The sequence below is a fragment of the Paralichthys olivaceus genome, chromosome 3, assembly GCF_024713975.1.
Source record: "Paralichthys olivaceus isolate ysfri-2021 chromosome 3, ASM2471397v2, whole genome shotgun sequence".
NCBI classification, from domain to species: domain Eukaryota; kingdom Metazoa; phylum Chordata; class Actinopteri; order Pleuronectiformes; family Paralichthyidae; genus Paralichthys; species Paralichthys olivaceus.
The window spans coordinates 9,100,702-9,114,692 of NC_091095.1; the positions used below are offsets into that span (position 1 = coordinate 9,100,702).

A 13,991-nucleotide genomic window follows, 5' to 3' on the forward strand; every position below is an offset into this window, starting at 1 on the left:
ACCTGTGATAGGGGAACTTATGTGACAAACTGAGGACATTGGCACTTGACCGTTAATGCGATTAGATACCAAATGGACCAGTCTGGAGCTCAACTGAGCAGAACCTGTCTGTTCGTTCACGGCAGCTGGAGGCTTCAGTTACCTGCAGCGGGGAAGAGCGAGGCCACCACGAAGAGATGTGGTCGGTGCTGACGTGGTTCTCCAGCTTCTTGTTTCATTTTTACTTTATTGTTCAAAAGGCTGTCTGGTCTCTTACCCCTATTAAATATTTTTGTTGTAGTACACACAGGATGAAACTATAATGAGACATATTCGTATTATTAGCTGCTAGAAGACGTGGCAGTGGTTGGTTCCTCTCACAACTAAATACAGAACTTTACTGCACACAGAACACAATGAAAGTATTCTAATTGCAACCTGATTTCCATCATGGCAACAACCTTCATAGAAGCACTTCCTCTTTGGCAAGTGTTCTTCAAACTAGAAGCACAACATTCCTTTTGTTGTTGCAATGCTTTGTGTCGAGCTGAATTACAGGGCTTTTATTTTGAAAAGTTGTGAAGTTTGGTCTGATGATTGTGTCGTTGCTTAACAGACAAAGCCGACATGCAATGCATGACAATAGTCAATCATTCAAACGTATATATTAACCACACATGTGAACAGTTCTGAAAAACCATTCACTATAAATCTTCACTGCAGATAAACCAGGTAGGATGAACACAAACTTCCCTCTGCATCATAGACTGCATATAAAACACTCAATAAAAAATGACAGTATATTGTAGACTCACTACTGATAAGGAATCATTCTAAAGCAGCTCCAGAGCAATAACACAGGCCAAGAGAACAAGTATGTTTACAACAGCCACTGCACTAGTAAATAAATGATGAAGCAAAACTGGTAACTTCAACATTTCACCTCTAAACCTGGCTTCACTCCGCTCGTCATTGGTTTTCTCCCAAGAGTCTTTATTCATATACCCAATGCGTAAAAGCCCAAAGGACTGTTTGTATGCGATATATAGTGGTTATTCAGACACTCAGCGTTCCAGTCCTTATCTCCAACCACTTTCATCTGCCACATGAGGAATATATGAGGGAATATCAGTTCTGCATTTGTCGGAGGAAAACATCCACACTGCCCCGAAGCTCAGCCGCAACTCACTGAAGTAAACCACCCACTGTGCTGAGGTTAGTTTTTATATGTTGCACTTTACTGCTTGGCTGTTTTTGCTTGTTTTTTGTTTTTAAGTTGTGTTGTTTGGGATTTTTAATGATAAACAACCAATTTTAATAATTAAATGCAAATAATATGTTAAAAAAGGAAGCAAGCATTACAACAAGTTAAAAGAAATTAACAGAACAGAGGGTTTTTTAGTTATTTCACTGGATTAGTCTATACTAGACATTCCTCTGTATTATATATGGAGTAAAACCAGTGGTGTAAAAAAACTCACAAATCCATTGATACAACTCTTTTACAACAGCTAATATGTTTTGTAGGAATCCAAATCACATTTTCTGTTAATGTAATAGAGAGATTTAATTTTCATATTTGGCCAATCACATTTTCTTTGATTTTCAATGTATTAGAACAAATATTCTGCCAAGATGTTTGGTCAGATGATCTGATCTTACAGTCGGCTACAATGTCCACTTGTGACTCCAGCATTATCAAATGTTTTTTATGGTTATACAAGCAAAAAGATCATGGTCGGACAAGAAACAAAGTTGACAGTGACTTTAGACACTGAGTTCATTTTGTTTATTTCACCACAGAGTAACTGAAACAGTGGAGAAGAGTGAGGGTTGACTGATGGAGATCAATTTGTGCTGCTGAGCCCTGGATAAGTAACTTTTTATTAAGTGTCTCAGCTGAAGCTTATTGCAGCACCTCCGCTAGTTGAGCATCAGATAACCAACTTAGCAACTTGATTCACTTCTTTCAACACAGTGGAATAAACTGACACTGATAATATTGATATGTCTGTGTGTGTGTGTGTGTGTGTGTGTGTGTGTGTGTGTGTGTACGTGTGTGTGTGTGTGTGTGTGTGTGTGTGTGTGTGTGTGTGTGTGTGTGTGCTTGTCCTTTGGGCCTTTTCCAGCACAAACAATGACCCTGTTAGGACCTCATGGGGACCAGGGCCTGCTCCCTGACCATTTTGAATGAAATGCATCAGTGTATGTGCTTTAATCTGCTGTGCCTGTGTTGCGGATCTCTCTCTCTCTCTCTCTGCTGTGGTGCTGGTGTGTGATGTGTTGCAGGTGTGTTTGGCTCAATGGCTGACTGAGTGAGTGATTGACTGTGAGTGTGTAGGTTTGTTTCCAGGGAGCTGATTGGTTCCAGCCTCCAAGCTTGCAGGTTAAGAGGACGGCTTCCCCCACCTCCTGCGGTCTCTCCTCTTGAGAGAATTGTACCTTGTGAAAGAGCTGTTGCTTGATGTACCAGCCTGGTAGGGGTGCGTAGCATTTTAGTTTAACCCTTGTTTTCTCTTGGATTTGGAGTTAGGTTAGTAACTTGTCATGTTGTTTCTTTAATTTGAGGAGGTAAGTTTAGGTTGTTGGCCTTAAGGTTGCCTGAAGCAAAAAAACTGAGTTTTAATAAACCTTCAAACAGGTTGAAATATTTTGTTGCTGGTGGTTCTTGGGAGCTGAGAAGAGGGGAGACTCATTCATCAGGCTGCGACTGGGTTTTCACCTGTGCTGGGTCGTACCGATGGTAAGGGGCTGGGGAATGTATTATGTTAATGAGTGTCCTCACCAAGATAGAAGTCCAAACATACGTGAGTGTTTGTGAGAGATGGAGAGAGAGACAGAGAGAGAACATTCAGAGGCTATCATCCACATCTGCATCACATGTGTCTTTGAAGTTACACTTCATCTGCTGGCGGAATGTTGATCCCTTTAGCCCTTGTTTCATAACTGTCTTGATTCTAATGTTGTCCTTTAATGAGGCTGATGGCCTCATTTGATAAGTCTCATTAACAGAGGTCTTTAGACATTCACGTATCGTAGGACCATTATGGCTATGCAGATGTTTGTTACTACATCATAATTTATAAGCCCTCTGACTTCCTACAGTTATACAATATGTCAAAATGATATATATTGTCCAAAAAAAACTCAGAATCATATGTATTGAAGTATCTTGCACTGACCACTTTCTGCAGCCTTAGCGATATCAACAAGAGTTATTTTGCACCCACCTCCCAATCACATGCATTTACACATGTACGAAAGTAAAGCATTAAAAAGCAAACATGAGATAAATGCCCCCTCTCCCACCATGCACCACTTTGATGCATGATGACATTCCTCTGCTGCTAATTGTCCTGCCTGAAAGGCTGCGTGGTGCCGTCCCACAGCCAGTCCCCTTTGTCTTCCGGGGAGTGGTCAAGTGAGCTGAAGGCATACACCAGGGGAAGGGGAGAGATGAGTATCTCAGCAGCTGTAGAAGAGGACACAGCTGGGGGAAGGGAGTGGAGATGACCGAGGGTTCCTGCTGAGAGCCTCCGGTGGGACTTTGTGTGAGACTTTAACTCCATCAGCTGGGACTCAGCGTGTGTGTCATGTCTCCCACCTCTTACTGTGATCGTTGTTTGTGTTATTGATCTTACGAGTGCAGAGGAGATGGAGCACAGGAAACCTTCCAACTGAGTCGAATTGGCCCTTGATAGAGCTTCTGTGGTGGTAAGTTCATATTTACTTAAACTAACAGACCATTTCAAGTTGTGTGTTTATTTATGTAATTCCAGCCATATCTGTAAAACATACAGTGGAACAAAGTTCTGTTTCTATGTTAGAAACAGTTAAAAGACAACCCAAAAACCAGCAGTTTAAAAAAATGTTCAAAGTTAAATCAAGTGCAGAAAGTAAAATGATTTATTATAATTTGTGAAAAAGACGAAACATTAAAGATTCAATGATATTTTAAGTTTTTCCATTTTGGAATCTAAATATTCAAAATTAAACATGAGTTTACATACGCGTGTCATATCTGCATTACTGACTCTTTTACATAAAAAAAGTTTTTTTAAATATTTGACAGTGGAGCTTTGTCAAGTCTAATATTAAGTTTCATTTTTTTGCTGTGTAATTTTAAATGTACCCTAGTTCAGAAGCAATAGGCATAGTTTCAATGATTCATTTCACATTCTTTCACCAGGTGTTTGTGGTAAAGAGCCTGAAAAAAATGTGAATTGAACTACAATTGGTAATAAACTTGGATATTTTGACACTCCAGGACACCAACACCCTAGAGTTTAGGCACAAAGTGCTTGTTTCTGAATGAACCCCAGCTCCACATGTTCATGGGGGGGGGGGGGCATAAGAGCAAAATAGGTTTCGCTGCAGCAACATAACAGCAGCATTTATGTTTCTGGAGCAGATTTAATCATTGTTGAGATAACTGATATCAATACTTTTACACCAGTCAGGCTAATGATGGAGCTTTTTTTGGCTGTGATGTTTCTGTTTGATTTGTTTATTCAACTGAGAGAAAAAACACTTTTTTTATACTTGTTAATGTCAGTGAAGAGCTGCATTCCTTCCTCATCCTGTTCTTGTTTTTATTATGTCCTGTGTAATTTATTATCTATGTACATGTGGGATTTTTTTTATTATTGTATAAATTAATGCACAACAGCCTGTTCAAAACACATCAATTAATAGGCTTAAAAAGCATGAATATGAAAAACCTATATAGAAAACAGAGCCTCATTTACAGTCATCATGAACTACGACCATATAAAAATTCTCAAACTGTTTTCATTTTAAACAACCACATGTAGAATATAAATGTCCCACACCACAAACCTCATGAAAGGATGTTGCCTTGTAGAAGCCAATCTGCTTTACATCTGGAAAAAAAAGTTTTAATGTCTCTTTGGCAATAAAAATAAATAAAAAATAAAACCCCTGACAGTGACCAACCCTCCTCTCAGGAACTTCAGTACCCTCGCCTCATAATTATATTTATGTGGTTTCCCATTAGTTTGAACCATTTGACCATTTTAATGACGCAATTGTGAAAACGGCTGCAGATGCTAACAGGCACTTTGGCTAATAGCACTTTCAGAAGGTTTTCAGGGTCACAAGAGCTCTCTGAAGGATGTGATTATGGTACAGTTACCTTTTAGTGGATGGTTTCCTCTCACTTCATACATGTTTATGTTTTCTACTTTCCGAACAAGTAATAAAATACGACGAGTATAATTTAATTTTGAGATTTCGAGAATAATTTTGTAATATAACAAGAATAAGGTGGTAATTTTAAAGTACAAAAAAATATAATTATATAGCTCATAAGCAGCAATGAGAAACCATGCTCGCTGGACCTCCACTTCCTTTTGGAATCCAAAATCGTGATAATCAGTTGCAGAAAGAAACTACACAACCACTTTGAATATCCTGCAGATGTAACCAATGATAACTTCAAACATTTCTTCATCCACAGAAGATTTTCTCTTTGAGTTTGATGTCTCTGTTGAGTAACAACCAAAGTCCTGTGGTGCTGATGTGACAAAAGTATTTAGTCATCTGTAAAACCTTTAAAGCACAGCTCCACATTCCTCATTTGAACACAAGCAACAGGCGGATCTTCTGATATCCCTCTTCTAGCACTACACAAAAAATGTGACATTATTCTTGTAACATTATGACTTTGATCCCTTTATTTTTCCGTTTAAGTTGCCCCGATACTCAGCTATATAATAGGCAGCTGTCATGGCTTGTTATTATCATATGAATTCTGCATTTGTAAAGTACCAAATCCAATTTCAGATGTAATATACATTTTGCATGTAAGTTACGTCATATTGTGTTTGTGCTAAGTGATTAAGTAACTGGTAGATTACATTGAATTTTATGATATTTGTTTAATGTACTCAAAACAAAGCCGGAGCTACGACATCTAACATAGACTTGTATGAAGTCATATTGCATCATGGTCCTGTCTGAGGAGGGACTGAAGTGATGGAGCTAAATCTGAAGTGGAGTGTTTATATTTTTAGGGTCGTTAACCTCTGGAAAGTGTGTTGTTTCTCACTGTTAAGATTTAAATTTAAAGTTGGGATTGACTAAAACAAAGACGGACACTTGTTCTTCTGAACTGTTTTTGTTTGATAGCAAAGTACCAGTGTGCCGTACATCAGGCGTGTAGAAGCGTTCAAGGCAGCATTGCACAGCTGCTTCTTTGCACATCACTGTGCATTGAGCCAAAAGCTAAATAATATAGATGTATGTTCTTGTTATAAGCCTTGTTTATGTTACGTGAAATCCTGCAGGGGCTTTTTATGACAGGATTTCTGGGTATTGTTTCAACATAAACTGAAGCCTTTCACTTTCAGTCATATTTGTTTCACTATACAAGCATTAGGATCTGGTAATGTGTTATATAAGCTGAATTCTGAGCATTACTCCATGTTCTTACGTCTTTGCTGCATTTGTTTATGTCCTTACAGTCATCTCATCTTGAAAACCATGATAACTAAAAGGAAATACCGCCTACACTACACTTAGGATATAAAGTCAACTCATCCAGGAAAGAGAACAGGTCGATAACCTGAGTTAAGTGCAGAGTATTTTTTAAATAGTGAACACAGCATCACCATTATATCAGTACAGATCGCAGTATTCGATTTTAAAATCAATATGTGTTTTTTTTCAAGTCTCTCACTATGAGCATGTTAATTTCTGTGGAATATTTTTGTGTTATTTAATATAGTTCATTTTTAATAACATTTAGTTTGTATATTTCCAGTTTATTCCTTTATCTTATTTCAGGAGAGAGAGTTGCATCTCAACATTTATTTACATCGATATTTATATATGCTATTCCATGAAACTAATGTTTTCAGCTTAAATCATGATCATTTATTTCCCAATTAGTTTTTCCTTCACCTAATTATTTACTTGGTGTAACCTGGTAGTTCCACTTTGCTCGAAGGCACTCTCATATCATTTGACTGTGAAAGGACAGGCCAACTGTGGACTACATCCCAGTCTAATTTTGCCACTGTTTGTTTCCGGTTAGTGTCTCCATCAGTACTGTTTTCATGAAGTAACTGCATTTCCTGCCAGGATGTGCCAGCTCTCAAACTCTGTGTAATTTTGGTGTCTGTGTCACTCTCTGCATTGCTCTACTGTGTTTGTGTGAGTTTTACTCCATCTGAGCTGTTGCATTGACTTTATATAAGCTCCGATGTCCATCCTAAAAATGTAGTTACTCTACGTCAAGATGCTTTGGATTAAAGGATAGATTTTTGTAGGATATTTTGGTCTATTAGAACTTTGGTCCTAGTTTTGTAGTTTTTATCTATCTTATCAATAAGTGCATCCATAAGTATATAATTAAACATTCCATCGCTACAGTGCCAAAAAAGATGAGGTTTAGGCAAACAGCAAGAACAGTCAGAGGATCCGACATTTTTAACAGCACCAGATCAAAAGGAGAAGATGAAGGAAAGAGGAAAATTAATAACACAAACCATCACAGTTTACAGGCCAATGTCCTGCTTCAATTTCACTTTCTGTATAAAGAGGAATAATCAGTTCATTAAATCAAATCATCAAATCAAAATTACATTTGGGGGCTCTGACTTTAGGTTTTTGCTCCAATTAAAGTGGTTTGCAAACTCTGGCCAGACTGTTGGCTGATCTAAACCTTGTTTGATCATCTGACCAACCTGTGATTTTTACAGGGTTAGACTTTATTGCACAGATGTTTTCAGTCTCACGGAATACTTTAATGAATACAACACTATAATATTATCAAATACAAACATATAAAACAATAGATTTCAATAAACCACAAATATCCTTAAAAGTCTTTAATACAGAGACTGTGATGGCTGACCTAATATAAACACTCGTTCCCTTCATTTTCCCCCATGTGCGTGCGAGGATAGATTTCAGCCCAGCCTCACATGACTCTAAATATATAAATGTGTAGAAGATGGATGAGTGAAGAGAGACCAGTTTTCATCATCTGTAGTTTTGCTAGTCTTAAAATTAAGAATTGGATAAACACTATTAAGCATCATATCCAAAGGAGCAAGAAAACACACAGCTTCATTTTTGGTATTTTTAACCAGCCCAACACTTAGCTGGCCAGTTTTTGTGCACATTTAGTTTGTATTGCATGCCTTACCTCGTCTTATTGATGACTTACCTTCACTTTTCTTTTTACTTTTCAGGTTGAAGAGAGAAATGAAATCCCTCTGACCGGAACTGTCGTTACATCTTTAAATTATCTGAAATCAACGACCCTGCACCCGCTGGCCACCATGAACAGCTCAGTCCTGCCACTCACAAACAGCACCCCGCTCTGCTACACCAAGAACAGCCCTCCATTCACCTCCATTCAGCCCCCCATCGCCTCAGCCTACTACTCATCTATCTTCATGATCCTGGGTCTCACCTCTAATCTTGTCGCCTTTGTAGTTCTCCTGAAGTCTTTCCAGCGAACGCAGAGCCGCTCGCGCTCCTTCTTCCTGATCTTCCTTGGTGGACTGGTGGTCACTGACTTCATGGGTCTTCTGCTCACAGGCACCATTGTGGTTTCATTCCATGTTACTCACTTTAATTGGCGCCATTTAGACCCAAACTGCCATTTCTGCAACTTCATGGGTATGTCCATGGTGTTCTATGGACTGTGCCCGCTGCTGCTTAGTGCTTCCATGGCACTGGAGCGTTTCATTGGCATCAATTGGCCATTTGCACGCTCCTCTAGCGTGAGCAAGAGCCGGACAATCTCCATGGTGTTGATGGTTTGGTTTATCGCTGGCTGCATTGCGTTGCTGCCTCTAACAGGCGTTGGGGCCTACCACTTGCAGGTGCCAGGCTCCTGGTGTTTTTTGAATATCAGCTCTGAGGGAAATGACCTGATCTTCTCCCTGATCTTTTCATTTGTTGGTTTGATAAGCATCGCTGTGTCATTTTTGCTGAACACGATAAGCGTGGTGACCCTGATCAAGGTTTGCTGCGGACAGGACAGGAGCCAGCGGCGCCGAGATCACGAAGTGGAGATGATGGTTCAGCTCATCCTGATCATGGTCATCGCTTCTATCTGCTGGTGCCCCCTTCTGGTGAGTTTGCCAAAATGTAATACAACCTACACTTTAAAATACATGTATAAGTAAATATATAAATGTCAAGAAATTGTACAAAAGTTTCCAAACACCAAGCTGCCAACCTTTAGAATTTATACAGACATAAATACATAAAAAAAATACATATGCATACATTCAGCTATAGGATTTGACATAGAATTCAACATTAAGCAATTATATAATCCTGTAAAAAAATAATCGATTTCTGTGAAATATCGTTTTTATAGTGTATGTACTGTATGTGCATATGTTTTCATTTGTTTAATGCAAAATGATAAAAATAAACTGAAAACTCAATTCCTGTTCAAACAATATACTGTGAGAGTAAGAGTAGCATAAAATCTTGTAAATGTGTAAATGCTTGATTCTTTTATTTCATATAAATGTGAACAACTATACTCTAAAAATACTTCCAATCATGGTATATCTCAGAGGCATCTGACCCTGACCCTGTCCGTCCAGCTCCTGTTGTGCTCTGCCAATCAAATATTTGAACTGTAATGAGGCATCACAAGGTCTTAAGCTGCTTTTCTCCATTTCCCCTGCTCGTCCTTTGTTTCTTCTGAGCAATTCAGCTTCCTGACTATGTGATCTGGAAGGTTAGCTGATCTAAGCCTGGATCACTTTTCTTGTGATGACACCTGACTTTACTTAAGGAGCATGGGTGAAACAGCACCTTTAAAGGAAAACTACACTTCTTTAAAAGTTGTAGCTTTCATTCCTCAAGCCTTTGGGTCTGCGGTCAACTGACACAGAGGCAAACATAAACATGTCCAAAAGGGCAACAAACACCAGCTTAGCCCGAAGACGTCATATTAGGACACATCTCCACTTCCTCCCAGTAACCAACAGAGAAGCCAAAATATCCCAAATACAAACGCTACCATCTTGACGTCCAACCAATACATGTGCTCAACCAATCAGGTGTTAGTCTCAGCTGTCAATCACAACAAAATGAAGGTAAATGGTAGAATTGAAAACCAACAGCTCATTATAAACATTCTCGTCAGCCTAACTTTTTGATCTGCAGGTTTATTTATTATTCTACCTCCTGTCTAACCTCAGTTATGTGACACCCTGCACAGATATTTATTCTGATGAGCGTCGTGACTGCCGCGCCTGTAAGAGATGAAATTGTTTTGTTCTACATACGAATGGCCACCTGCAATCAGATATTTGACCCCTGGATTTACATCATATTTCAAGTGTCCTGTCTGAGGCGAGTAAAAAGTAAATCAAAAACGCTGAATAAAGTTTTAACAATGACACAGCTCGCTGTTAGCAGCTGCTCTCCCCCATCATCACTCACAATCAGCCTAACACAGGGCTATGGTTGGCTCAGCATGTTCCAAACATCTGCCCATGAAACTTTCTGATTTACCAATTCAGCTTCTAATTCATCACCCATAAGCTCATTCAGTGGCAGTCCTGCCGTGTTTCATCTCGGTTTTGCTGCTGCTGTGTACATTTCACTAAAGGTACAGTGTGTAGAATTTAGTGTCAGCTAGTGGTGAATTGTCATGTTGCAGCTGAACACCCCTCACCCTCCCCTTTCAAACATGAGAAAGAACCTATGGTAGCTTCAGTTTCATAAAAACTCAAAAGGTCTTAGTTTGTTCAGTCTGGACTAATGTAAAAAACATGGCTGCCTCCTTAGAGAGGACCCCCCCTCCATGTAAATATAAAGTATTTAAATATAAAGGGTCTTTTCTGGGGTAAAGAAAACTACAATTCATACAATTTAGATGAAATGAACTAGTGAAAACATCATGAGAATTATTCTATGTTGAATTTCTGCAAATGGTTTCCTTTCACCTAAATCTTGCACACTGGACCTTTAAATCCCTACTTTCATTTCACTGAAATAGTTTCTGATGTGAATTTACTGTCATGACTATGTTTACATGGACGGCAATATACAGACGATTGAGCTCATCCAGATGAACACATTATTGTGGTTATGTTTACATAAATTGCTGAATATTCCATTCATGTTGCAGAGCATCCTGATAGATTAACAATCTCAGCCTGTAGTTTAATGTAGTTACTCAAACATTTTTTCAGAGCAGAGCTGCTCCTGATAAATGTCATCTAGCCACAGTCAGTTAACTGCAATCAGGCCAAGTTGATGCTGAAAGCTTGAAATAGCCTTGATGCCACAAAGCAAAACCACAAATGTTGTCAATTTCTATCTGGGAAATTAGCTACAACACAAACCGTGTAAAACTGTGCAGCCCCTGGAGCACGTCTGCCTCTGAGAAAAGCTTGTTTAACTAAACCTGTGACTTAGTATCTCAACAGCTGCATGTGTTAACACTGCGTAGTTGTTTATTTTACCTTGCACTGCTTGGAGGTAAAGCATAGAGAAGTTAGAGTGCCATCTGAATTTGGAATTAGCAGTAACTCAATTTGTGTTTCCTAAAGGAGCTTGTGATCATGTTATAGACTCACATGAGACTCTTGGGTCAGTGCTAATAAGACATAGACTTAACACGTGTCTGTATGCATTTGAAATATTAACCAATTTAATTTTTTGTGTTCTTCCTCATTTCACATCTTTTCAACTCTTTTTGTTGTAATTTGCTTCTATTCTTTCCCGCAACTGCTTGCATTCCTCTCATCTTCCGTTTCTCCACCTCTCCTTTCCTGCCCTCTTGTCTTATCTCCCTATCAATCTTTCAGATCTTTATTGCAGAAACTGTGCTGTCCGGAGCGCAGCTCCAGGTCAAATACCTACTGCTGTGGCTGCGCTTCGCCACCGGAAACCAGATCCTGGATCCCTGGGTTTACATCCTGTTTCGCAGGGCGGTTCTCAAGAGAATCTACCCCCGCTTCGACTGGTCCAGAGGCTCCATCATGACCTTGTACCCATCTCTCAGAGACACTGTGCGCAGGTTGACACGTTCTTCAATCGGGAGCACTGTGGGATCGAATGAAACAGGAGAGACGGGAAAATTGAATGTGACGCCCCCATCTACCTTGAACCCACCACCATCTCTTTGATTGGTTGGATTTTGAATTGTTGTTGCAGCAGAATGTTGGAAATCATGTAGATAACACCCATTATCTGAAAGGATTATGTTATCTCATACCATTCACATTTATTTTAGTATTAACAGTAACACCTTAATTCACAGTATAATGATCAAACCTGTATCGATAAATCAATGTCACCACTTAACACTGAAGTTAGCTAAGGAACTTTTTAAGCAATCTACATGCATCAGCCTTTTCAGGTACAGAGCCTGAAAATATTTGTATGATGTTTGAGTTTAAAACATTTTATTGAGGCAATCTGTGTTGATTGTTTTGATGAACACATGTACACGATAGACCGTAACTGTGTTTCATGCTCATGCTCAATGCTCACGTCTTATTTGAAAGTGTTTAAATTAACATTTTGGGGGGGGAAACCCTTGAATTTTCAATATTGTGTTGGAACAGGTGATCCAGAGACCATCAAACCTAAAACAGACTTCTGCTGATCTCATAGAGGTGCTTCAAAGTGAAAATGTTTTCATCAGAGTGTACAAAGTATGTCCCAATGTTTGCCTGGGGCCTTGTGCATGATTTTCATTTTCCTTTGATCTAGAAAATGTAATCTACTATATCTGTTTTATTCACAATGGAATTACTGTAGAATCAGATGTAATAGGGTTAAAAATACTAAAAAACCTGGGCATGATCTGTTGCTAATTTTTCCAGATATACAAAAAACTGCCATGTCTGCTTGTCTGTCATACACCAAATGGACGTATACAAGTTTGCCTGAAAAAAGAAAAATGAGACCATTAAAATACAGTGTTATAATGTCAATAAATGAAAATGCAATAGTATTTCAAATAACATATTTACTGTGAAATGTGATCATAGCTATATTCTGGTTTTAATATTGTTGCTGATAGCGTACAACACTGTATGTTGACGGTATGTTGTGATGGCATGTGTCCACTTCACTTACTGCTTATAGTTTGGTTTGCCTACAGTTTTCATAGTAGTGAATCGTTAATTTTTAATTAATAGAAATTTATTTATGCTGCTCAAACAAATGAAAAGTGACCCTAACCCTAAAAAACATTGAGTAAGTGAAGTCTAATTGTACACAAGGGCATGCAGGATTTATGTAGCTTTTGTAATTTGGGTCAACTGTACTTTTCTACCAGTCTTAGATTACACGGTGTTAAAATGTATTCAAATCCAAAATTGATGAAGAAAGTATAATTTCCTCATCTTAACTTGTTTTCGTCATCATTGGTTTAAGGTGGTTTTGGGAGGACATTTCCATAGACAAGTATTTCTTAGACCCAGAGTTGGTCAGGAGATGGGAAAATTCAAAATAATCTTTTCTTGAACAATATTGGAACAAGACTCCAACTGCAACCAAAGACAAAGTCTGATATGAATATTGTTTCATAAAAGCAGAAATAGTTGTTGCTTTAGTCTTGTTGCTTTTCTGGGCCTCAGTCCTGATGTTATTCCTTCCTACAGATCACCTCTGCTGCTCAGACTCTCAATGTTAAACTTGTGGCAGGATTCACGTGTTAAACAACTCAAATAAAGTCAGATGATTTGTGGTAATATCATGACAAACAATTTATTTGTTACACTATTTGATCGCTGAGTCAGAAAGTTGTGCACACTCATCCTGCATGTTATACCATTGTAACATTGTATTTTCACTGATAGCAGAGACCTGAACCAATCATTGACGGTGGCTGAGATGTGTCACAATCTCTCTCAGTATCATCCAATAAAAAATGTAAAAAGTATAACTGTTGAATATGCTCAACAGAAATGCATTGTGGTTGTATGTACATATAAGTAAACTCTGAAATTGAAAAATCTTCTCGAAGTGGACTTTTCTGTTCAGCATACACA

The 13,991-nt window shown here is 38.6% G+C and overlaps 1 protein-coding gene across 4 annotated transcripts; it reads left to right on the forward strand.

The window, feature by feature from the left end:
- Window positions 1-2,230: 2,230 nt before the first annotated feature.
- Window positions 2,231-13,956, forward strand: tbxa2r (thromboxane A2 receptor). 4 transcript variants are annotated; one of them, XM_069521852.1, is made up of 5 exons: window positions 2,231-2,512; window positions 2,621-2,722; window positions 3,369-3,693; window positions 8,199-9,089; window positions 11,796-13,956. In XM_069521852.1, exons 4-5 carry the CDS (start codon window positions 8,289-8,291, stop codon window positions 12,114-12,116), a joined length of 1,122 nt encoding a protein of 373 aa, XP_069377953.1. In that variant the 5' UTR covers window positions 2,231-2,512; window positions 2,621-2,722; window positions 3,369-3,693; window positions 8,199-8,288; the 3' UTR covers window positions 12,117-13,956. The 4 variants fall into 4 exon arrangements, with proteins under 4 accessions (XP_069377953.1, XP_069377950.1, XP_069377954.1 ...); XM_069521849.1 differs by having other exon boundaries at window positions 2,231-2,722; XM_069521853.1 differs by having other exon boundaries at window positions 2,231-2,722; window positions 3,629-3,693.
- Window positions 13,957-13,991: the final 35 nt, after the last annotated feature.

Excerpts from the sequence above, each read along its gene's own strand:
- tbxa2r (XM_069521849.1), top strand. The coding sequence starts at position 8,289 with ATGAACAGCTCAGTCCTGCCACTCACAAACAGCACCCCGCTCTGCTAC. Across the intron at positions 9,090-11,795 it reads TCTGCTGGTGCCCCCTTCTG|ATCTTTATTGCAGAAACTGT; the intron begins GTGAGTTTGCCA and ends TCAATCTTTCAG.